We start from the raw sequence: 26109 nt of genomic DNA on the forward strand, positions 1-26109 counted from the left end.
TATTGTCAAACATAATTAAATGCAACATTGTATAATAACACTTTTATGTAGGCTATTGAATTGCTCGTTTATTAAGCTTCACTAATGGTGGGCCTACTACAGTTTTACGGTATGCTTTATTAAGTGCAAGACATTCCTGTATAGTGAAATAAAGTAGTGTTACCTTTTCTCAAATACTGGAAAATTGAGTTCAAAATAAAAAAAATGTTTAACGGCTCATGTAATACATGTTATGCTATATAAATAAAGTTTACTTACTTACTTATTTACTATCACATTTTAGTGAAAGGGCCAAAAGGACGGTATCACCAGAACGCGAACAAGAAAAAAACTACAATTACCAGAAAGACCCTAACCCTCTTCCGGTTTACGGTTACCAAGGGAGACCGAGGGAAGCTACAGCCTCTGAGGACTAGCTAGTTAGAGCAATGAAACTTCCAATTTGAACTGTTTTTCCGATACATTTGCTAACGTTATTAACTATAATCGTAATTTAACGTTTACCGTCATTGCTACTTACGTTAGGTATGTTAACTGTGTTGCGTTAGGCAGGTAACTACCAAAGCTAACGTTACGTTCACCAGATGGAGGCCGCATGATGTAGCTAGCTAAGTTAGCATAGCAATGTTGAAAAAGTTAGCTGACTTTAGCCGTCTAGTTAGCTAATTGACGTTAGATCAGTGTCTTGCTATATTAACTATTGTAACTACGCCGTAAGCAATTTACTTGGGGTTGGTAGGGGTCCGTTATCACCACTGTCATGTTTATTTACCTCAGCAAGAAGGTGAGTGTCAGTGCCTGTGCTCTGCCACCTAACAAACGTTAACGTTACCTAACCACCTATCAATACGTCAGATAAGACAGAGCTTTGGTTAACAGTGTGGCTTCAATTTTCCGTGTTTTATAGATTGCTATCCCCAACAATATCCATCTAAAATGTGTCTCCTGGAACAAAGATCAAGGTTTCATTGCATGCGGAGGAGACGATGGTCTCCTCAGAGTACTCAAGCTTGAATCTCAGACAGGTAAGTTCAGTGGATGGAGCTTACAGCCTGCACAGTCCTGGTACACACAACATTTCTAGGCAGTTTCTAGCTACCCCTGGCCTGATGGCCTTCGATGGTAAAGCCACAAGTGAATTGCTTTTTGCATGAAAATTATAATCCTATTTATAAAGGAACTCTAGTGAACACATACAATACAAAATGCAAAGTTGCTTGACATGCGAAGTGCTTTGCACCATAGCCGGATAAAAAAAGAACCCATATTCACCTAAAATGATTGGAGTACTGTCACTCATGTCACTTGTTTAAATTCCTTTCTAGTTTGAAAGATTTGTAGGACTTGATGACCTAATTATAAAAACAGTAATAATAATGAAATATAAATGCAGTCCAGCCCAAGAGGACAAATAATAAAAAAGTCCACTGTTGATTACCAATACACTGATGTTTGCGCAGCCTGGTTTCAGGTGTTCTTTGTCAGTGTGTCCTTGTTCAGATTTAACATATATTTAGATATATTTATGTAATTATTGCTTTTATATTGCTCTAGGATAGAATAAAAGTGGTCAGCTATAAACTGATTAATTTTGAAATTTTCATTTTCCATACATTCAGCTTTGTGTTAAAGTGTATCTGTTACAGTCAAAGTCATTACGTAATACCCATGTGATTGAGATTTGAGGGTTTTTGAAACAACGGCTCTTACAGTGTTTAAGAAATCTTCTGAAAGTTTTTATAAGCTTTTTGGCTCTGTTCTGGTGCCTCAGTCACTGTAAGTAGAAATAGTGCCACCTTTGTACGTTCCATCTGTCAGACAGACCCACTATTATGTTATTATTTTGTTAAACAAACTGAGAAAACCACCAACAGTAAAGGGAAATAAACAATACAAACTACGTGCTGGTATTTATTAACTACAAACCACTGCTCTAATGCTGTAGACAAGTCTGTGTCTTTTTAAAAAGTTTCTTAACAATTTTGTCACTAAGAATTGCTTGGACATTTTTGAGATCCTGAACCTAATCTCTTGCACTACTTCTCAACAGATGATGCTAAACTTAAAGGTCTTGCTGCACCCAGCAATCTGTCAATGAACCAAACTCTAGAGGGACATAGTGGTAAGTTATATTCAGTACTTACACGACCTGTTGTCATTACACTATGTTAGTAACAGACAGGGTCCACAAAATTCTGTTGGTGCACACACGTTGAGCGAGCCACTGGAACATTATCTGACCCTTCATGATTACTACACCTGCAGGCGCAGTACAAGTGGTCACGTGGAACGAACAGTATGAGAAGCTGACAACCAGTGACCAGAATGGACTCATCATTGTATGGATGCTCTACAAAGGTGATTACTGTCAACAAATCAAAAAAGCAAGTTGTCTTGTAATAAATGTGGCTTTTAATAGTTGTTTGTCTTTGACCCTTCCAAAGGTGCATGGTACGAGGAGATGATCAACAACCGGAACAAGTCGGTGGTGAGGAGTATGAGTTGGAACGCTGACGGTCAGAAGATCTGCATTGTGTATGAAGATGGAGCAGTCATTGTTGGATCTGTAGATGGTAAAAACAGATTTACAGTGTTACTGCCAAAAATCTAATAAATAGAGGTCAATCACAATATTTTTTCCAACCAGGTTACGCATCAAATCACTAACGCTCCCTTGACAACGATGCTTTGTTTACATACTGAGGGAAGGAGTATGAACATGTGCAGCAGGATAAATGTAGAATTAATGCTTCTTTTTTTTTTTTTAGGAAACCGGATTTGGGGAAAGGAGCTAAAGGGAAATCAGCTTGCTCATGTGGCATGGTCGCCAGACAGCAAGATCCTCCTCTTCGGCATGGCCAATGGGGAAGTACAAATCTACGACAATCAAGGAAACTTCATAGTGAGTGCTTAAGCTTAAGTAAAATAGAAATGTCAGTTAATTTTAGTATTTATTCATGTAGAACTACATGGCTTCCTGACTCAGAGGATGCTAATTTTATGAATAAAAGTGTAGGCGCAATGCAGATTCAAATGTGCAGAGGGAGTGGCAACGCAGAGATGGTATTTTCAAAGGTGCAAGCATTCTGCGTGCATAAAAACAGCAGGTCTAGGAATAATCTATTATTCTGTATATTGTGGGACAATTCAATAGCCTACTTAAAGCTTTAAATGGTGGGATATCATCTTGTTAGTGATCCAGAAATACCGGTAATCAAAGTTGATTTTGGAAAGCCCCTAAGTGTAGAACTTGAAAATGTCAAAGTGCTAGATAGCAAAGCACACCACCACCACTTCCATTTAATGCTTAAAGGTACACTTTGCATGGTTTATCCACGTGAAATTAATACAAAATAATTAATGTTATGTTTCAGATGAAAATGACCATCGGCTGTCTCACCAATGCGACCGGAGCTGTCAGTATTGCAGGTATCCACTGGTATGCAGGAACTGGGGGTTACGTTGAACCAGACTGTCCATGTCTTGCTATCTGTTTTGACAATGGAAGATGCCAGGTCATGCGCTACGAGAATGATGAAAGTAAGGAGAAAGAAACCTTCAAATTTTCCAGTTTACACTTCAATGATTCAAATGTTTACCAATGTTGATGAGCTATGCTGCTGCCTTTTTCTTCAGACCCAGTGTTTATTGACACTCTGATGAATGTGGTCAGTATCCAGTGGAATCATTGTGGCAGTGTTCTGGCGGTAGCAGGTTCTCTCAGAGCCTCAAATCTGGAGAAAGAAGTCAATGTTGTGCAGTTCTACACACCATTTGGAGAGGTGAGGGTGAAGATTTTGATCCCTTACTTATACAGAGTTTTATGGTTTATGGTGACTAACAATAATAATTTACATGGAATGGAGATGATAAGGAATAGTTTAAAAAAAAAAAATTATAATTTAAGAATTAAGTACCTTGCCATGCCAGTTTCTCTGTTGTTGTACCATCCTACAGCGGTTGAAAATGCAAGTAGGCTGAGAATTGTGCTCTGAAAGCCAGAAGTCTCAGCACCTGGCAAAACAGGCTTTGAGTCAGTGATATTAATTAAAATCCATCCCTTGCATACCCATAACTCCCTTTAAACAGCATCTGAGAACTCTTAAAGTTCCTGGGAAGCAGATGACAGGAGTTGGCTGGGAGGGAGGAGGGCTGCGTATTGGCCTCGCTGTGGACTCCTACATCTACTTCGCAAACATAAGACCAGACTACAAGGTAACAACATGTGTGTTTTGCTTTTAATTAAAGTTTTTGGCAAAGAAACGGTTCTTGAAAACACTCATAGACAGAGAAAACATAATAAAAACACTTAATCTGGCACAAATATGGTTAAAAGGTGGCCAGTTGCTCAGTAGTCATCAGGGCAGAGTCAATAAAAACTAGTAAGTAAAACCTGGTTCCATAAAGACATTGATCACACATCTGAATAAACACTCTGTCACAGTAATATTAATCAGCTTTAAATCAATAGAATGTTTGGAAGATATTGGGGCAGTCTTTACATGTTCCATTAATTTTTAGGTGTCTAAAGGTCCTTTGGACCATTGATTTTCTCTTTTACAGAGAAGGTGTGTGTCAAAGAATACATACAAACTAGCCATATTGTTGTAGTTTTATGAAGCGACCGTCTACGCTCTGTGGAACTGCATAGACAACACCTTGCTTGTATGATCTGTCTAAAAAATGTTTGGTCATTTGAAGGAATGTCTTTTGTTTGATCATATTTCTTCCCAGAGTTCCAAAGCCCCGCACAGAGGGTAAACCTCACCAGCTCTTTTATGTCTCTTAACAGTGGGGCTACTGTAGCAGCACAGTGGTGTATGCATACACAAAGCCAGAGCGGCAAGAGTACTGTGTTGTATTCTGGGACACCAAAAACAACGAGAAGTTTGTCAAATATGTCAAGAGCCTGATGTCCATCACTACCTCAGGGGACTTCTGCATCCTGGCCAGCAAGGCAGATGACACCCAACCTCAGGTACAAACATCTCCGGATTATACAGTATGTCCTAACATGGCAACAGTGAGAGGAAAGCAACAACAACAAAAAAACTTGTAATGATTTATAAAACATTGCATTTAATTCTCTAGTTACATGTTGTATGACTCTTACAAGCTTATTCATTGATACCGAAGAGAAAGAGTGATAGTAAGGATCACAAATGTTTCTCTGCTGTCTCGCTTCCCGTTTTTCTAATTAATTGCCACAAAGGAGGATGCTGAGTTAGAGTCTGGAAGCCATGCAAGGGTAATGTACAAATTAAAACCACACACTCAAAATGAGGACTATTTGTTTTGATAAAGAATCATAAGTTGACCTGTTGAATAATGTTGCACTACTGTGTGTTTTTCAGTATGTCCTGATTCTGTGCAACTCCATTGGGACTCCACTGGACTCGAAATACATTGACATTGGTGAGTTCATACAGTGAAGAAAGAAATACTTATTTTGTGATGCCACTTTCTTTTGCATTTTCTGTGAACCTTCTTACATTATACCATCTACTAAACAAGCCGTGTGCCCTTCAAGCTTGCATACAGTTGGCACACAGAAGTGAACTCTGTAATAATCTTCTTGTCGCACAACAGTGGGTTGATCAAAGTCCTAATTTCCCATAAGGATGGTGTATTTCTTCAAGTCAATGTGAGAGATCACACCCTCTGTATAGAGAGTAATGGTGGTTGGCCTTCTGCCACCTGCAGCCCACAGTAACATCTTTCATGGGCTCACAGCATCCTATAGCAAACAGACAGTGAGCTCTGGGCATCTTTATATCTCACAAATATTCAGCATTCTGTCCCTGCTTGACCTGGCCGAATGTTTGCTTAGAACCTCAGGCAAAGACGGTTCAAAGTCTGCAGATTTGAAGGACTTAGTGGGTCTGAACGGGTTTCAGATATCCCACAAAGTTAAATAATAAGAGAGTTAGTTCAAGTGTGCCTTTTGGTGGTGTCTCCTCTTGTGGCCTCATGATGGCTTTTTTTTTGCCAAACTAGTCAAGTGTATCATTTAGAGAACACTGCATTATCTTCTTGTATTTATCCACACAGAAAACATGAACTGAGTTGTGCCTAGTTTAAAGTTACAAAAAATAAAGATTTACAATGATTTACAAATCTTAATTTGCCAAAATGTGAAAACCTAATTATTATTTATGTACAGTATATGTAGTGAATTGTATGGTTTGACAAGAAATCCTCTTAGTTGGTGACATTGGTAACCTTTGCTTTGGAAATTTGATGCCAGAAGCTGGGCACACACAATTTACATTTCATGACAAAAAAAGAGGTGGATACAATTGATTTAGTTGCTCCCAAATACGATTGAACATACATTCTACATTGATATTAATTTTTACTTGGTCAGATCCACTGTTTGTCACAATGACCAAGACACACGTGATTGCTGCATCCAAAGAAGCTTTCTACTTATGGCAGTACAGAGTGGCAAAGAAGTTAACCGCCCTTGAAATCAACCAAGTGACTAGAACTAAGAAGGAGGGAAGAGAGAGGTGAGTTTTTTCAGACATTGGCATAACATTTACAGTACAATGGAGCTGCATTTACATTTTATAAGTCATACGAACTGTATTTATTATAAAATAGAACGCCCACAGTACACATCAAGCAGATCAAGGAAAGTTACAGAAAGGCAAGATAACCACAAGGCTAGATTCTATGAGTCAGTGGATAAAACCACGGGTTTACTGTGGTGTTGGTACTGACACTGCTATGAAAAGGATTCATTCATCTGAATCAAATGCCACTGAGGTTCCAAACAGACTGGGCATGACCTAATGTTCTGCCAGGGCTATCCTAGCACCTGGACAACAGTTCACCTCAGTAGAAAAGGCAACTGTGTGTCTGTCTGTCTGTCTCTCTGGCCCTTTCTCATTCTCACTTCCTGCCTTTCTAGGGTTTATCACATTGACAGTAATCCATCTGGAGCCAATGACAGCAGTCCAGATTTTGCAAAAGCCTTCACAGTAAGAGACATTTTTATCCCTCAAGTTGCACAGGTTTTGTAACATCCAGGTTGCAGCACAAAATAAAAAAAATGTCTTACTTTTTCCTACAGTATACTGTAAAAATTTTTTTTAATTGTATCTCTCTACCTACTGTTTGTGAAGCCCTTTTTGGTCTAAGACATTAAAAGAAAACTTTTTTCTGGGGTTTAATTCATTGGAACTGTTTCAAGCCTTACTTTTGAAATGTTAAAATTTCAGTATGAAATTGATTTACTTAACACATAAACTACTACTAATAGTAGTTTGATTTAAAATAAAGTGTTAGCTCAAAAAGGAATAATTGCAATGACAATTAAGTGATTTTTGTCATGTTCACGGTGGTTTGTCATGGTTCGCATGTCATTTCAGGCAACTCGAGATCCCATTTGTTGCATTGCAGCAACAGATAAGACCCTGGTTGTGGTATGTACATCTCTGGTTTAATTATACAATTTTGATTAATGCAATAAAAGTAAAATGAACATTGAGTGTTTGGGTGTATGTGTGCTTACAGGGTCGTGAGTCTGGCACCATCCATAGATACAGCCTCCCAAATGTTGTTCTCATCCATAAATACACTTTGAACAACAGAGCCTACTATCTGTCCTTGAACTGCAACTCCAGGCAAGCATTGATTGGTGTTATGCAGGATAAACTTACAGATATCTATTGTTAACCAACCATAAACACTGTTATAAAATGTAATTTTTACTTTCTTTAGTCGTCTGGCCATTATCGACATTGCGGGCGTGCTGACTTTGTTGGACCTGGAAGTTCGTGCCTCCATTGGCGACAGCACAGGAAACCAGGCATCCGCAGGAGATCCATCGAAGTTCGAACGCAAGGATGTGTGGGACATGAAGTGGGCTAATGACAATCCTGATCTGTTTGCCATGATGGAGAAGACCAGGATGTATGTCTTCAGGAACCTAGACCCAGAGGTGAGTGCTCAGGTGTTTGTGTGATGGTCAGCTGAATTGTCTTATTTTTTACTAAACATTGTGTATTTAAAAAAAAAAAAAAAACAGGAACCCATCCAAACATCTGGGTACATTTGCAACTTTGAAGACCTGGAAATCAAATCTGTCCTGCTTGATGAAATCATGAAGGTAAACCTTTGAGAAAAGTAGCACCTGAGAGAACACAACAACATAACCACTTGCGCTAATATCAAGATACTTATTTTCTCATAGTTTCAATTGAAGGTTTATTTTGCCTACTAATATTCCAAAGTAGATGGATTTGCAATAGTTTAAACTTCTGTTGAATTGTCTTGATTATTAAGTTGACTAATGAGGTAACAGCTGATTGCAAAACTATAAGAATTCCTCCCTTCATAGTATTAACTGCCATAAAGAGAAGCTTTTCTCATAACTACTTTGTTGTACCTTGAAAGTGCTGAAAGGTGCAGTTTGTATTTGTTGATTTAATTAAACGATCCGTTATGGGATCTTGCTTGGCAGGATCCAGAGAGGCCTAACAAAGACAACCTCATCAACTTTGAAATCCGCTCCCTGAGAGACAGTCGTGCATTGATTGAAAAAGTTGGGATTGAAGATGCCTCACAGTTCATTGAAGACAATCCTCACCCAAGACTCTGGTAAATGCAAAATTTTGATCTTTACTTTTGATTCAGCATAAAACATGGCTTTAAGTTCAAGGGCCCTATTTTAGTAATGCAAACGGCAGTTTTCTTTACAACATTGGGGATGCAGAGCATATTAGTAAAGCCACTTTAAAGCGCCATCAGAAGAGCGTGACTCGCTCTGAAACGTGTTTTAAACATTTTTGTAGTGTTCCCTGGACACAAACCAGTAAGAGTCATTAAAAAGGAGTTCCACAGTAGGCTATTATTGCAGGTGAATGATGTAGGCTAAACCCTTTGAAATAAAAGATTATGGATTATAATTATGTTAATGATGGTGCTGCAGCCTCAGAATGGGATTAGTAGGACTAGTACTTTTTTGACCGCAGTATAGCACCTAAATGAAATGGATTATAGGTTCAATATCATTTCACCAGTAATATTGGAATATACGCATTTACTCAGCAATTTTCTTCCACGCGAATTCTCTCTCTTTTGCTGTGTTTCTTTTTTTAAACTCTGTATGTGCGCATGAGTATTTCCTCCGACCCGTTTGTTTGTGGTTGTTACCATGGTGAATCATAGTATCATGGCTCCATTCCTGCTGCCTTTTTATTGAGGTGGTGCACGCGCGTGAACATACTCTGAGTTGATTGAACCAACTTATATCAGCTGTTCTGAAACCGAAAACTCAGAGTTTCCCATCTCAGGGTAAATCAACTCAGACATCAGGGTTAGACTGAGAGTTTGGAAAACCTTCTACCTGAAATAGGGCCCAGTTGTGGGAGGATTATTGCAGAGAGATTTATGGTAAGACTTTTGGAGCAGCAGTGTCATCGCTGTAGCTTATGTGTTTTCTCAGGCTAGTGTGTCAATTCTTGCAGCATCACTCAAAATCTGGCAACATCAAAAAATGTGAGTCCGTTTCAGTCTGTAAGAGTCATAAAGTGATAGAATCATTGGGTTTGACATAGATGGATTGATTATAGACATAATCGACATATTAATTATTTAGTAAAGGTAGATATTGATTTATATTTACAATTAACAGTCTTAGTCATGGATTGTCACACAGATTAATAGCTTAATTAATCCTATCAGAGTGGGTATAAGGATGTTTGCATACACATCATGCCATGCAGCCCTACTAGTGATAGTAACTACCCCCAATCTCTCTTTTGTTTATAAACCTGCCAGGCGTCTTCTGGCTGAGGCAGCCCTTCAGAAACTGGACCTGAAGACGGCTGAACAGGCCTTCGTCCGTTGCAAAGACTACCAGGGCATTGAGTTTGTCAAACGACTGGGCAACCTGCACAGCGAGCCCATGAAACAGGCTGAGGTGGCAGCTTACTTCAGCAGGTTTGAGGAAGCTGAGCGGATGTACCTGGATATGGATCGCAGGTACATTTAGCCATATTTGTTGGGGCATATTTGATGGTGACATCAAAACTTCCACTAATCGATTATGTTCTTGTGTGCTTTTGTCCAGTTTGTCATTTTAAATGTCAGCTAGGGCTGCACAATAAATCAATATTTTATTGAAATCGCAATATGGACTTGTGCAATATCCAAATCGCAGGGGGGGCCGCAATATTTGTTAAAGGCAAAATATGTGTCAAACCATTCTGAAGGAAGTATTGTTGTGCTGAGACATCCCAGCCTACAAATCATATCCTACAGACTAAAGATAACAATATTTGTTTGGTACAGATCCTCGCAAAAATCACACTATAATCATTGTTATAATTTGAATATTTTTTCTAATAAAAATGAGAATAACGATACAAAAATGATCATTCCCTTAAATATCGTGAATCATATTGCAATTGCAATATCAGTCAAAATAATCCCAATTAGATATTTTCCTCCTATCATGCAGCCCTAATGTCAGCATTATCTAATGCCACCAGTTCTTTAGGCATCATGGCCAGTTGATGATTTGTTTCTTGTAGGGACCTTGCCATCAGCCTTAGGATCAAGCTGGGAGACTGGTTCAGGGTGCTCCAGCTGCTCAAAACTGGCTCTGGGGACTGTGATGATACTCTGCTGGAACAAGCGTACAATGCAATTGGAGACTACTTTGCTGACAGACAGAAGTGGTATATAATTTTAAATTAAACTTTACTTTTTCTTGTTTAGTGTATTTGTGTATGTAGTATAAAAGTTTATTTGTAATATGCTAGTTTATTTGTGATATGCTATACATAGTGTATCTGTTTTCTCGTGATTTTCAATCACCATGCAGTATATTTTGTAGATCCCAAGCATCTAAAAATGAAGATAATAAGCCCTTATTCTCTTCAGTTGTATGGTATTATAAATGCTAATAAAAATATTCCATCATTAAAGGATAAATGAACATTTCATAAATTCTATCTTGCTACCATGTCCATATTTACATTCAGTTATTGAGTCACTATCATAATCATTCCTCCTGTACTGTGAAGTGATTCCTTCCTGACATCAGTCCAGTGTTCGTGATGGAGGACAAAATCCACAGTTTTCATTCTGTGCATTCTGACTGTCATCCGAAGACAATGTGAGGCTTCAGCAGTCTGAGTTAGCTATATCAATTAATTAGGGCAACCAATAACTTTGTCAGTGTACTTTATGGTCATGTGAGTATTCTTCTAAGATAGTCTGAAAAAATTTAAACCTGTACTTTAACATCAAAGGAAACTCTGCCTTACTATAGGTTTTAAATATAAATCCTTTCTGTTTCAAGGGTCAATGCAGTACAGTACTACCTTCAGGGTCGTAACCAGGAGAGGCTGGCAGAATGCTACTACATGTTAGAGGACTATTCTAGCCTCGAAAAGCTGACTACTGTGCTGCCAGAGAATCATAAACTTTTACCGGTGAGCCAGAGATTCAAATTTGACCAAAAATAGCTCTTTGATATTCTCTTTGGGCTTTGTGTAGAAGTTTCAGACATCAATGACTGTGAATCCCTAAAACCAACTCTCTATTGTCCCGATCTCTGTGTTTCAGGATATTGGACGAATGTTTGCCACTGTGGGCATGTGTGAACAAGCTGTGAAGGCCTACCTCAAGTGCAACCAGCCCAAAGCTGCCGTTGACGCCTGTGTCCATCTGAACCAGGTGAGAGACAGACAGAAAACCTGTGGCGCCAGAGTTTGGGAGTGACACACAGACAGCACTCCCTCAGCAATCACACACACTGTGGCACCCGCTGTCCTCCCACTCCCATCCTCTTCCTGAGTGATATTCAGAAGTTGAGTGTACAGTAAATGCTGCTCTCAAATCTTTCTTTTACAATGTCAATTTGAACATTTGGTTTAAGATGGTTGTTTAACTGTTCTTTGCTCAGGTTTGGACAAAATCAAGAACTTTCTTTTCATAAATACTGTAATCTGCAGCTGGTATATACTTTGCCTACTTTTAGCCACAACTGTCTTTAGTTTAAAGGACGTTACATTGTGCTCTAATTGAACCTGTGTTAATCCAAATGGAGAAGTTGTTAGTTAGTCCAAATTTATTCCCTTCTACTCTGTAGGTGGTTTCTCCTGCTGTGTTAATGCTGTGTTTTTGATAATGAAATGAACAGGCCCTCACTGTTACTGTTTTCTTAACTTTCCTGTTGGCTCATCCCCATAATGTTTGAAAAATACAGTGGGTTCTCATGTTATTGAGACTGACCACCAATCATACACATTATCATTATTATTATGTATACATTGAAGGAACTGACAGATAACATTTCACTGAAATTTTAATTTTATATGATTTCATGTGACAAATAACAAATTGATTGATCTAAATGGTAAAATGGTAATGCGCACAAATACAATATTTAAAAAGCTACAGGCAAAAGTAATATTGTTGTTGTATTGTTTTTGAATGGATGTTGTAATTTCCTTCCAGTGGAACAAAGCAGTGGAACTGGCCAGGACCCACAACATGAAGGAGATTAAATCTCTTCTTTCCAAATATGCTTCACATCTTCTTGAGAAGAATAAAACTTTAGAGGCGGTGGAACTGTATCGGAAAGCCCACCATTTTCTTGATGCAGCCAAACTCATGTTTAAGGTAGGCTTTTGTTTGAATGCTCATGACTTTTAAATAGCTTCATGAAAGAAAAAAAAGTTTAAAAGCAGTTTTATGTGATTTCTACCCTCGGATGAAGAGATCTTTTTCAGAAAGATAAAGCCAGAATTTGAGCGGAGCTAAAATGAATGGGCATTATTCATTTTTTCAGCTTCCATCAGCACCTTGAGAGCAGTATTTTAAGGGTTAATAATTTGAATAAAGGTGTACAGTGCTGCTCATCAGTATTGGAACCCATGCTAAAGTTGACTAAAAAGAGGAATAAAAAAAATCATCTTTTGGAAATTGATCTTAATGCCTTAATTAAAAACATTTGGAAAAGTCCAACCTTTAAGGACACCAATTTTCTTTGGAATGAATAATGTATCGTAAATAAATAAATGTTCTTCTTTAAAATACAGGGGGCATAAGCATAGACACCCTTATGTTAAATTCCCATAGAGGCAGGAAGATTTTTATTTCTGAAGGCCAGTTATTTCATGGATCCAGGATACTATGCATCCTTCACCATACCTAGAGATTGGCATGGTTTTATTTCAGTTAGCCTAATAGCTGGTTTGATTTGCATTGAGAGATGATTTTATGGAAAGTACCCCATGCCAATCTCTAGGTGTGGTGAAGGTTATGTGATGATGTGGGGCTACTTTAATTCCAAAGGCCAAGGGAACTTTATCAGGATGCATGGTATCCTGGATGCATGAAATAACTGGCCTTTAAAAATAAAACTCTGCCTGCCTCTATGGGAATTTAACATAGGGGTGTCTATGTTTATGTCCCCTGTATTTTAAGGAAGAACATTTATTTATTTACGATACGTTATTCATTCACAAAGAAAAGTGGTGTTCTCAAAGGTTGGATTTTTCCTAATTTTCAATTAAGGCATTAAGATCAATTTCCAAAAGATGATTTTTTTTATTCCTCTTTTTAGTCAACTTTAGCATGGGGTTCCTATACTCATGAGCAGCACTGTATAACACCTAGGGCCTTAATATTTAGAAGAGATCCCCCGTCAAAAAATATGAAAGATAACTTATCCCCTCATATCATGTACGGAAAACAAGAACTGTGTCAACTTGTGTTTCATCAGTGGCTTAAAGATCACAACAGGAGCGTGAAAAATAAAGATGTGATTTTAAATATCTTTTATGTAGATTTAAACTTTGGAGCTTCTGGCTTTAACAAGGTCTTATTCTCCGATTTCTAACTGTTCTAACTGTTTCTAATAATTTGTTGTTGAGCTGTACATGATTCCTAAAAAAAAAACTATCCCGATACACGTGTGATCTTTTAAATATGCAGAAAGTTTTGAACAATACAGGAGAATAATACTTTCCTTTACATAAATGAAGATATGTGCACCATAAATTGTTGCATAAAGATTCTCAAGAATGCAGGAAATTGTGTTTGATGCTCAAAATGTTATAAGGGAGGACACCCAGACCCCCCGGTTATAGTGTGTGTGTGTGTGTGTGTGTGTGTGTGTGTGTGTGTGTGTGTGTGTGTGTGTGTGTGTGTGTGTGTGTGTGTGTGTGTGTGTGTGTGTGTGTGTGTGTGTGTGTGTGTGTGAGATATGCAGCTAGTTGATTGCTGGAATAAGTTGTTTGAGGGCATGGACTTTGTCGCCACAGATAGCAGATGAGGAAGCGAAGAAAGGGGCCCGACCACTGCGGGTGAAGAAGCTCTATGTGCTGGCGGCACGTCTTGTTGAAAATTACCACGAGCAGGTGAAGACGTCACAGCAAAGCAAAGCCAAAGGGAAGAAGTCTGAGGTAATATATTGCTACCGATACTGTATATACGTACAGTTATATATATATATGTGTGTGTGTGTATATATATATATATAAAAATTATAATACTGTAATTAGGCAACATCTGCACTTGCTGGGCTGCTTGAGGAAGATGCAACCTCTTCAGACAATCGTATTGTGGACAGTGCCTGGCGTGGAGCGGAGGCGTATCACTTCTTTCTGCTTGCTCAGAGGCAGCTTTACGAAGGCTACATGGAGAACGCCATGCGCACAGGTGCCAAATCACATAGGACACTTCACTATATAATGTAATAACTGTTATTACAGTGTATTCCACACCGACTCGAGGACAGGAGTTGAGTTCATGAGCTATTATTTAGTTTATATAGTGCATTCCCTCTTTTTAGACTGTTGATTAGATTCACATGTATGGAGAACACAAAGTCATAAATTATGGTATTGCCCAGGTTGTCTCTCCACACATTTTTGAAGCAGTTATCATTCTGATAGGTTTATCATTAATACATTATATAAGATACCATAGCATCATTTGTGTAAACAGTTAGGACAGTACTCAGTCATCAGATCAATATCTGTACTAGCTATACAAACTAATAAAAGTAGAGGAAGAACCTGGACAAATCTAAGAATGAGAAAGTATTGATTTTCACAAATTAATGTTTTGACTTGGACAGTCTTGGGACTTGGGCTATATTGAGCCAGATTAGTTTCCTATAATAGATACAACCAGACAGAGTCAGTGGAAGTCCATCTCTTTACTGTTTTTTTCCATTTGTAAAGCCCTTCACCTGCGTGAGTATGAGGACATCATCCCAGCGGTGGAGATCTACTCTCTGCTCGCCATTTGCTCCACAGCCAATGGGGCCTTCAGCACATGCTCACAGGCCTTCATCAAGCTGGAGTCCCTAGAGAGTCTGGACCCTGAACAGCGGCAGCTTTATGAGGATCTGGCCCTGGAGATCTTCACCAAGCACACCCCAAAGGACAACCTCACAACGGACGTGTACGGATCATCAGAGGGGTGAGGGCACCAATAAGTTCAGATCCAACTCTGGCTGCAAACACCTACACTGCATGGCTGCAAAATGCCATTATCATATTATTTAAAAGTCCTTTAAAGTACATGTTTTGGGAGTCTTTCCTTCTTACACAGAGTTGGAAAATGTTATGCACACAATTTTTATGTTCCATGGTAAGGTTAGCTTAGCTTAGATTCACTAATTACCATGACAAACATATTAAAGACATGATGAGTGTGTCTGAATCTACATAGGGAGGAACATCTGTAATGGCTTTGACAGTTAATTAGGGGAGTGTTTTGAAATTATTACTATTAAAATATAAATACATTCCTGTATCAACAGCCTACATTACTTTTATGTGGGGTTAAATAAGCAAAAATACTGTTCCTGGTCTGTGAAATATGTATTATTACTACAACTATAACTCATTTTTAAAAGTTCTCTGCTTCATCTATGGGCAAAAGACAAAAAATAGTTATGTCTCAAGCCCAAATGCAGTTGATTATTACAACGAAATGTTAAATTAGCTATATTCATAATCCATATATTTTCTCTAACAATGGCTATTTAGATGATTTGTATACCCAACAGTATGTGTGAATTTTGGGAGATGAAATAGATTACAGAGCGAGTTCCTGTAGGCTGAAATAGCAGCATTTGGGTCTTTATTATTGTCGCTCTCTTATAATGCCGAAAAGGGGGGAATGCTAGGAGTTTACAAATAGTCAAATAGGCTTCATTCTATGCAAATGAGCCTAAATGCAAAAACAGTCAAATTCACTTAGATCAGCGCTTACAGCCACACACAGTTACACTCAAATTATTAGCTTCTTACCTTACAGTCACATTAGCTACAAGAGACAGAGAAAAAGTGACAAGTGACGAGGCTACTATCGATACAGAACTGTGGATAGACAGTTGGTGGTAAAGAAGCGCATTTATAAGGTGTCCTCCGCTTCAAATCATGTCATCTTTTTTTACAGTCCGAACAGCACTGACAGACTGGGATATTAAATCACAAGTTTAAAATGCTTGCCTGAAGTTTTGAGGAATGCCTCTGTCTGAACATTTCTTTTTCTCTCTGCCATTGCTCTGCCGACTCTGTTGTTGGTGCAAGGCAACCGGAGCACGATACGTTAATATAAGGCAATGCTGCACAACGTGACGCAAACGTTACAAGCTGAAGCTGCACATTTTTGAAGCTTAAGTGGATATTTGTTTTTACTATTTACAGCGCATTTGTCATTATTTCCATAACTTCCAAAACTCACGTGAAGGCGTAGGACTGTACACTTTCTTTCACATGTGGTGCACTGTGTGAGAATATAAACAAAGTCACGTGACTGGGGGCAAAGGGCATCGCTGAGGGCAAAAGAAATTAACACAAGATTGAATGATATGGCGATTTAATTTGATGTAACTTTACTAATGATGGGCTTATCGTAAAAATGCAGCCACAACAGGGGGGGAAAAAGAAAGAAAATGGGCTGTTGCCTGGGCAACAATAGCCCATATGTGCACTTCCCTGGCAACATTTATACTTTGCCTCATAGATAATTGCAAACCGATTCCAAAAAAGGCAGAAATTCACTCACCTTAACGGGTTTGTTGGTGCTATAATATAAACACAATATCTTTTGTGAATCAGACCTTGAGCCGGGGCAGATAGTAGTTGCAAGTGATGCGCAATTCATGGTGCTATCAGCAGCCACAATCTGTTCTTTGTGAATTTGCCTCAGAGTTTTGTAGGTTTTTGGCTCTGGTGCTCTATTCTAACACTAGCACTGCGGTGAGTGGGTGCTACACCCAGTTGTAGGTAGTAGACAATAAACAGTTAAGCTAGAGCTCTAGAGACCAAGACCAGGGACATGTGGCGTATGCATTCATCATTACAATTTGACAAAAAGGCCACTCTCTAAAACTCTTGTTGTCCTTTAATCCTTTTACTAAGTTTCTCTACTACATCATAATATTCCCTGACTTCAACTACAGTACATCTATTTTTCCCCTTTTAGGACGGAAGGAACTTTACCCACATGCATTGTGACAGGTCTACCGATCCAGGAGTACCAGTTTTGGATGTGCAGTGTGTGTAAGCACTGCGCTCTAGGGCAGGAGATCAGCAACTATAACTGCTGCCCACTGTGTCACTGTCCTGTAGCATGAAGCTCAATCACAAAAGAAAACTTCATTTTTTGGAGGAAAACCACATTTCAAAGTATTGTATATGTTTCTTTTTTTATATGTTTTTGGAGCTCATGAACTGAAATTATTTACTCGTAGAAATAGCTGCACTTGGTTTCAACTTAATGCTTAAAGTTCTTGAACTAAAACTGTCATACGCTGTGTGCACAGTCAAAACATAGCAAACTATATGTTCAGCAAGCTTCATTTTATGCTGTTAATAATTTAGTTAATGTATTTTTGTACCTTCAATGTTGTAAAATATATTGTAATATTTGAATCGAAAGAACTGCTTAGTTAACTTGTTTCATATGAAGGTAATTGGTGAATAAACGGTCACATTCATTTAAAACGTATTTTTGCTTGGATTTCATTATGCTGACTTTTACTCTCATGTTGCATTATTGATCGCTGTACATGATGTGGGAAATACTGTTAGGCAGAGGACAGAAGGCTTTCAAACCATTATCACCAACCTGTTGGTCAATACCCACACCACCCGTAATGTTCCCTGAGAACACCGCTCCACTTGGGAATAGTAAATAACAAATACGTATCTGTGCTGACCATCTGTAAGGAATACTTGAGTACATCCAACCAGATCGTTAGGTGGAATTTGATCCGTGCTTTCCAGAGTTCAGTTTGGTAGATAACGAGAAGGACATGGTTCAAAGGGAAACGCTGTGTCTATCATGGATTTAATTGTTGGTACATGATAGGATGATGTTTGCAGAGTGCACGTTTTTAGCCTTTTACATTGCTGTCTTGGATCAAAAATGTTTGCCTGAAATGATTTTTAAAAACTTGACCAACATTGATATCACGGTAAGTATTTCACACAACACTAATGGTTACATGTCAGTGATCCATGTTGACTTGCCTCTGACACAATGGTCTCCTGCCATCTACTGTCAGGAAATGGCATCAGTGAGAAGGCTACTGCATCAAGAGCAGTCAATTTGTCTCAGCTGACTCAGTGTTCTGTTTAGCATCATTTTCTATAAGTTGGTATGCCTGGCAAAAGGATATTGTATTGTTGACACCCATGGTACTACAGAGTTGTTTGCAGCTTGATTCGTCTTCATTATTACTTACATTGACTAATCATTTCTCAATATATCTTTATTTTACTATATTTATTGTTTATTTTATATTAATCTTTAATATGTTTGTTTATGTATGCCCCTGTCACCTAGGCAAATTCCACATAAGTGTACTTATTGTGGCAATAAAACCTTTTTCTGATTCTGAATCTTGGCCAGAATGATTTTTTTTTAAGATTCTTTTTTGGGCTTTTCCGCCTTTAATCGATAGGACAGTTAGGTGAAAAAGGGGAGAGAGAGGGGGAAGACATGCAGGAAATCGTCACAGGCCGGACTCGAATCCTGGACCTCTGCGTTAAGGCATAAGCCTCTTGGTCTATGTGCGCCTGCTCTACCCACTGAGCCAACCTGGCCACGGCCACAATGATTTTTTTAGTGACACTTATATAAGGAGTTACTGTTTTATCCCCTGAATTATACTTCACGTCCACAAATAAAGAAGTAGCAATATGCTGATACTAACATACATGTCTGTTACTTACCAACAACAACTGCTGTGAGTTTTTGTACATTGCTGCCTTAGTATTTTAAACCAGCTTTCACTGTTGCTGGGCCCATAAAGGCTAATATTCTTGATCTCAAGTGTTCCAGATAGTAATAGGTCATGTTTAGAGGTTCATGTCACTAACTACACAGTTAGGCACTGCCACCTTAGCCATATTGAAACACTAAATCTTCCCTATCCCTCTCTTTTTTTCTTTTTTTTTCTATTTTACTTATAGCTTTTCTGTTTAACAAACAAGAACAAAGCACAGCAGAACACAGCAAAGTAACCCACCCATAGACAAGCAAAAAACAATAACAATAGACTAACAATTAAGTAGCTAAATGAAAAAGAAAATATTGTATCGAAGTATGCATACATTTTTATATATATATATATATATATATATATATATATATATATACACTACCGGTCAAAAGTTTGGGGTCACTTAGAAATTTCCATTCCACTCCATTCCAGACACAATACCTGCTGAGATCAGTTGTATGTTTTTTTTTTTAAACAGGGCAGCAGTTTTCAGATTACATTATTTGCTTACATAATTGCAAAAGGGTTCTCGACTGTTGTAGAAAGAAGTGGCTGAAGAAACACTTGAAATTCATGCTTTTTGGTCTAAACGTCATACCCAAATTAAAAGTGGTACAGCTCCCATATACTTTGACACTCAGGGGTGTGCCTGATATCATTGGAAAGGTGATTGATGTGGGTTTGTTTGTGCATTTGAGAAGTGTTGTATTTTGTAGTTTTTTGGCTTTTTATTTGCACTTTTCAAATAGAAATAAAAACGCACAGACATATTTGTAGAAAAGAATTCATATAAAATCCATTTTTGAGTCTTTTAGCTTCTGAATTTTTTTTTCTGTAGTAAGCTGAGACGTGGCTAATGCTGTGTTGTCTGTCACCTGTCAGATGTGTTTACAGCAGTGTATTTTAATAATTTTACAGATTTATAACTTGGACAGAAATAAAAAATCTCCATTCTAGCCTCTGTAACTCTGTGTCAGTAAGGCCTAGAATCACCCTGACACAACTTGAGAATGTTTCCTTTCCAATGATATCAGGCACACCCCTAAGTGTCAAAGTATATGGGAGCTGTACCACTTTTAATTTGGGTATGACGTTTAGACCAAAAAACATGAATTTCAAGCATTTCTTCTGCCACTTCTGTCTACAACAGTCGAGAACCATTTTGCAATTATGTAAGCACATAATGTAATCTGAAAACTGCTGCCCTGATTAAAAAAAACAATGCAACTGATCTCTGCTGGTATTCTGTCTGGAATGGAAATTTCTAAGTGACCCCAAACTTTTGACCGGTAGTGTATATATATATATATATATATATATATATATATATATATATATATATATACATTCTTGATAGATAAGACAAAAATGGTTGCCACATTTCGTCAAAGGCTACAGAGTTGAGAGAGACATTGTATCTTACTTTCTCCATATGTAGCAAGTTGGATATCTGCTAGCCAGGTCTTAAAAAAGGGAATATCCTCACTTTTCCACAATGTTAATTCCCTATCTCTCTTGAACACTTTTACTCCTCCCTCTGCTGCCAGGTCATCAAACTCTGCATCAAACTTGGGTTTTATATTTGCATAACAGTGCGTGTGTGAATGATCCACTGGAAAATTGGGATGTAGCCTACTGTATGTATATATATATATATATATATATATATATATATATACTCAGTTGCCCACACCCAGCAAAAAGTGACTGTGTTTAATCATTTGAATATGTCAGAAGAGTGTAACATTGGGTTTGTGGACCAGCACCCTTCACACATCAATAGCTGAAATCCAACCATGGGCAATGGGCACTTTCCTTGAAATATATATATATTGTATTTTAAAATAATGATATATCCCCCTCAGCTTTATTCTTTTAGTTTTGCTGTTTTTTCCAAAACGTTTAATATTCTTTGAGACAAAAAGCCAGCACAGCAAACCCCAAAAATATTCACAATAAGATGAGGAACAAAATTAAGAAACAAATGAGAAACAGAAGGCAGCCCTTTAAGAATGATGTGAGCACTTAGCCAAAGAATCATAAAATATTTACAGTGATACAATTGGCACCTTAAATAATCTGGCGCACCTGGACACTGGAGCGCATTAAAGTTTAAAGTTGTATAAAACAGCCGGTTGGTGGGGAATAATGTGGCAGCAGGGTGATCAACTGTCCTGGTAGATGCTGCGTTCCGCCCTGCGCTGGACTCAGAAACACCACACCACTGCAACGTGTCCTGTACCTGCGCTGTTCACTCCGGACTGAGCTGAACCAGCCACGGCACATCTGCGCCGCCGGAACAACTCATGGCCAGGTATGCCGCTGTAATCATTTCCTCCAGTTTATACACATGGTTGTACAGGGACTATTATTCTCTTGCAGCGACATTATTTGTCTAAGTAATATTTTTTGCACAATTTTCGGATTTTTTGGTGCATAACTCCCAATGTCCTCAGGCTATAATTGGCGCACAAAGTCGGTTTTATTTCACTTTCGTCTTTTACTTTTTATGTGCCATTATTATCAATTATTTTTGGAGTCTACAACGCTGAGAAGTTTTATTGCTGCAGAACGTGTCAAATCTGACCTTGGTTTGCCATTTCACTGCAGTTTTTAACTCTGTATTACCGTGCGTAACACAATACAAGTCAGTCGGTGCTGCTCGTTTAAGAGCTGCAGGAGTGACAGCAGATATGGATGACTTGACGAATACCAAGTCGATGTTTGTATGTAAAACGTTTGGTATCATATGTTTATTGTACAAACACTAATGGTGCACTGACATGCCTACATGATCATTTGATCAGCACTAGTTTTATGCCCTGAGCCATTGGCAGCCAATACATTCCATTTAATGAGCCAGTTCTTGTTTTCAGGCTTAGGTTATTTCTGTTGCATAAACATCTAACTTAAAAAGTTGACTACTTGTGTTCATTGCATGCAAATGCATTTAGAGCAGTGGTTCCTAAAGCGGGGGTCCGAGGACCCCCAGGGGTCCTTGAGGGGGTTACAGGGGGTTCCCAGCAAAAACAGGAATAATTTAATGTTACTATAATTCCACAACACAATGACAGAATATATGACTATTTTAGTCATGGGTTTCGTACATTTTCTGTAATAAAATATCTGAAAGCAAAAATCCTGTCAGATGGGGGACCCTGAGACAAAGTCTTATCAAATGGGGGTCCTTGGTCTAATTTGTGTCAGTTTAGGCCGGGGTAGCCTACTTGACATGGAAAGGTTTGGGAGCCACTGCTTTAGAGTACTGTCAAGATGTGTGTAACTTGTGACACAAAATGTAACTATGTAAATTTAAATGCCTGATGGAAACATTTTCTTTTCTTTTATTTAGTTTGCAAATAAACAAGTGATGTCATTCCATTACAGGGTGCCCCAGAAACCCAGACGCAGCTGGACACTTGACGGCTCTGATATATTGCACATCAATGTGATCAAATGACAAGAATGTGTGAGGTGTTAATTTCAGTGTCTCTGTGTGCAGGCAACAAAGAGATTTTCACCAAGAATAGCTGAACGGCATCTAGCAGCCTCATCATGATGTATGGACAGATCCTTCATCCCCACAGCCCTGATGGTTGCTTTATAAATGTCAATGTTGGTGGGTTCAAACAACGGATGGAGCACAATGTTCTGAAACAATTCCCGCAGACACGTCTGGGTCGCCTTCTGTGTTGCAGCTCCAAAGAAGCAGTCCTGGAGCTCTGCGATGACTTCAGTCCCTCTGAAATGGAGTACTATTTTGACCGCAATCCACGTTTTTTTGGCTACGTTCTCAACTTCTACCTCACAGGCAAAATCCACCTGGTGGACGGGCTGTGCATCGTCTCATTTTTTCAAGAGATTGAGTATTGGGGCATCAAGGAGAGCCACCTGGACTTCTGCTGCAGCAACAAATTCCATGAACTGATGGGGCTTGCTGGAGAGAAGTGCTGGGATCAGAGCAGCGATGACCTGCAGCTCCACAGCTCGGACTCATCTACTGAGGAGCTGTCAGCTTCGGAGGAAGACATAGAAATGTTTGAAGGCTCCTGGTGTGCGGATTCTCGCAGGAATATCTGGATTCAACTTGAGAATCCAGGTTACTCCACTTCAGCCAAAGTCATGGCTGTAACATCCCTAAGCGTGGTCCTTGTCTCCATTGTTGCCATGTGCGTCCACAGCATGCCGGACTTCCATCAAGTGGATCTCAATGAGAAGGAGATTGAAAACCCAGTGCTGACTTTCTTTGAGAGCCTCTGTGTTCTGTTCTTCTCTGCAGAGTTTATTCTCCGTCTGGCTGTTGCGCCATCAGCCAGGAAGTTCTTGTGCAGCCCCCTCAATATTATTGACTTGATGTCAATTATGCCCTTCTATGTAACTCTAGCCTGTGATAAATTGGATGAAGTTGAGAACACAGACCTGGAGAATGTTGGCAAAGTGGTGCAGATCTTGAGGTTGATGCGAGTCTTTCGCATCCTAAAACTGGCTCGCCACTCAGCTGGCCTTCGCTCTCTCGGTGCCACACTGCGACACAGCTCCAGTGAAGTAGGGCAGCTGGTGCTTTTCTTGTCTGTGGGCATTTCCATGTTTTCTGCTCTTATTTGCTTTGCAGAGACAGAATCCAAAGAGTCAGAGCTGCAGACTATTCCTATTGGCTGGTGGTGGGCCACCATTAGCATGACTACAGTGGGCTACGGGGACACCTTTCCCGTGACGCTTGCTGGGAAGCTGATAGGAGCACTGTGCATCATCTGTGGGCTGCTGATCGTGGCTCTGCCCATTACTAACATCTTTAATAAATTCTCCAAGTTCTATGAGAAGCAAAGACATATTGATCTCAGACAAAGCAATACATGAACCCTCTCCAGCAAGTTCTAAAGAGTTCCAGGATGCAATGTCAAAACCTTTACCCCACAGACTCCTTCACTCACCACCCGTGAGAAGTTGTAAAAGAATGTGACCATGACACATTAGCAGGGAAAAGGGATGAGCTGCAATATGTACTGTTTTGTACTGTAAACTAAAATAAATGGGGGCTTAGTATTTAAATGTAATGCAAGTCTGTTTTTCTTGTGTCGTGACAAATAATATGTTGATGGCTTGAGGGAATAGTTTGACATTTTCTGAAAATTTGCTTAATCGTTTTCTTCAAGAGATATATGAAAAGATTGATACCGCTCCCATGTCTGTACAATAAACATGTAGCAAGAAATAGTCCACAGCGAACAGTAAAAATAAATAATAACATCCAATTGTAGTTTAGATTAGTATTTGTTAATTATTGAAACTTAGGTGCTGGTGGTGTGTTTTGTTACCTATTGACAGATCCTAGCTGTTTTCCCCTGTTTCCAGTCTATAACATATATCAAGTATATCTATCGATCTTCCCATCTAATTTAGACAAAAAGGAAACAATTACCCAAACAGTTCAAAATGCTCCTTTTCCTCCATTGACTTGTTTTTAAGCCATTAAATGCATTATTAAAGTGCTCATATTATGCTTTTTGGCTTTTTCCCTCTCCTTTATTGTGTTATATATCTTTTTCCACATGTTATATGTTTACAAAGTGAAAAAGCCCAAAGTCCACCCCAAAAGGACTTAACCATCTCCAACAGAAAACATTGTTCACAAACTGCTCCAGACAGCTCTATTGTAGTCCAGCCTTTACTTCTGTGACGAATGTGCGTCACTTTGTAACACATGTTGTAATGCTCGCCAAGCTGCTAGCATGGCACACTCTCATACTCTGCTTCTGACTGGCTAGTAGTCCTGACCTAGCTACTGCGCATGTGCGACTCCCGACAAAGATGGAATAGAAGTGTGATGCCTCACTCTGTAGCTAAAACAGAGAGCTGGGTGAAAAGAGGAGCTGCAGCAATGTGCAGTACGACAAAAATATAGTGTTTGTGTATGTATATGTAAACCTGTTCTGATATAACCTCTAAATACAATTATGAACCTGAAAATGAGCATAATATGAGCACTTTAATGCTTAATGGCAGTAAAAGACTAAGCTATTCTTGCATTTGCAGCAAGAAGGACGTGACACAGCATTCTGTAGTTCATGTCCTTGCAGTTCTCATCTGTTATTGATCCATGCGTCTCATTCTCATGTCTCAGTTGTATTTTGTGTCAAAAGGCTTTTCTATGCATAATCCAATGAGATGCTTGCTGCTTGCTGGGTCATCCGTGTAATGAGTTCTTAATCAAGTGCTGGGTCAACAGCAGTTAAAGTCAATAAAAAATCCTTACAAGGTGCTGAATTCACAATTTATCCCATCCTAAGTATCAAGAGTCTTTAAACGGAGAAGCATAAACTGGATGATATTGGTCTGGGTTGGTCTTATTATCATTAAAAGGATTTGTGTTTCTTCCATGCAGCTGTTATCAGGTTGTATTTCACATTTGTGTTGAATCTATATGCAAGCAAACGTTCAATCGTGCTGCGGTTTGATGCTCTGCTTCTTGCAGCAGTTACCTTTATCAGCAGTACCTACGTATGGATGCTCTATCTGCTATCTCATCCACAGATAAGAATGTACCGATCAATAAAAACAGATCAAATATCCGAGTTGCCAATACTGTGGACAACAGAAACTTCTATCTCAATCCAACTGGTTTTTAGGGGGTGGGGATTTTATTCAAGAGTTAAGTAAATATGTTTCGGAAATTTGTATTTCAATTCTAGTAAAATAAGTTTTTAAAAGTGCAAACAAATAAAAATGCATAAAGATTTAAAGTACACTTAGTACTACACTGAGTTGAATTTAACATTATTATATTTATAATACATAAGGTTAAAGTACACTCGCATTAATTATACTTATACTGGATT

General features: G+C 38.7%; 2 protein-coding genes across 4 annotated transcripts; both read left to right on the forward strand.

The window, feature by feature from the left end:
• The first annotated feature begins 360 nt into the window (after positions 1-360).
• Positions 361-17994, forward strand: wdr35 (WD repeat domain 35). Of its 3 annotated transcripts, none has more exons than XM_028565600.1 (28): positions 361-784; positions 908-1025; positions 2051-2122; positions 2266-2358; positions 2445-2573; positions 2769-2902; positions 3375-3540; positions 3637-3782; positions 4090-4215; positions 4793-4978; positions 5213-5248; positions 5355-5415; positions 6368-6512; positions 6917-6986; positions 7377-7430; positions 7522-7631; positions 7729-7948; positions 8036-8116; positions 8471-8607; positions 9790-9993; positions 10545-10691; positions 11318-11450; positions 11584-11694; positions 12478-12642; positions 14289-14429; positions 14529-14685; positions 15213-15453; positions 17470-17994. In XM_028565600.1, exons 1-28 carry the CDS (start codon positions 761-763, stop codon positions 17618-17620), a joined length of 3558 nt encoding a protein of 1185 aa, XP_028421401.1. In that variant the 5' UTR covers positions 361-760; the 3' UTR covers positions 17621-17994. The 3 variants fall into 3 exon arrangements, with proteins under 3 accessions (XP_028421401.1, XP_028421402.1, XP_028421403.1); XM_028565601.1 differs by having other exon boundaries at positions 5216-5248; XM_028565602.1 differs by lacking the exon at positions 5213-5248.
• A 3514-nt stretch (positions 17995-21508) lies between these two features.
• Positions 21509-24176, forward strand: kcns3a (potassium voltage-gated channel, delayed-rectifier, subfamily S, member 3a). The gene is made up of 2 exons (XM_028566791.1): positions 21509-21587; positions 22776-24176. The coding sequence occupies exon 2, from the start codon at positions 22829-22831 to the stop codon at positions 24128-24130; it is 1302 nt and encodes a 433-aa protein (XP_028422592.1). The 5' UTR covers positions 21509-21587; positions 22776-22828; the 3' UTR covers positions 24131-24176.
• Positions 24177-26109: the final 1933 nt, after the last annotated feature.

This window comes from Perca flavescens, chromosome 20 (assembly GCF_004354835.1).
Source record: "Perca flavescens isolate YP-PL-M2 chromosome 20, PFLA_1.0, whole genome shotgun sequence".
NCBI classification, from domain to species: Eukaryota; Metazoa; Chordata; class Actinopteri; order Perciformes; family Percidae; genus Perca; species Perca flavescens.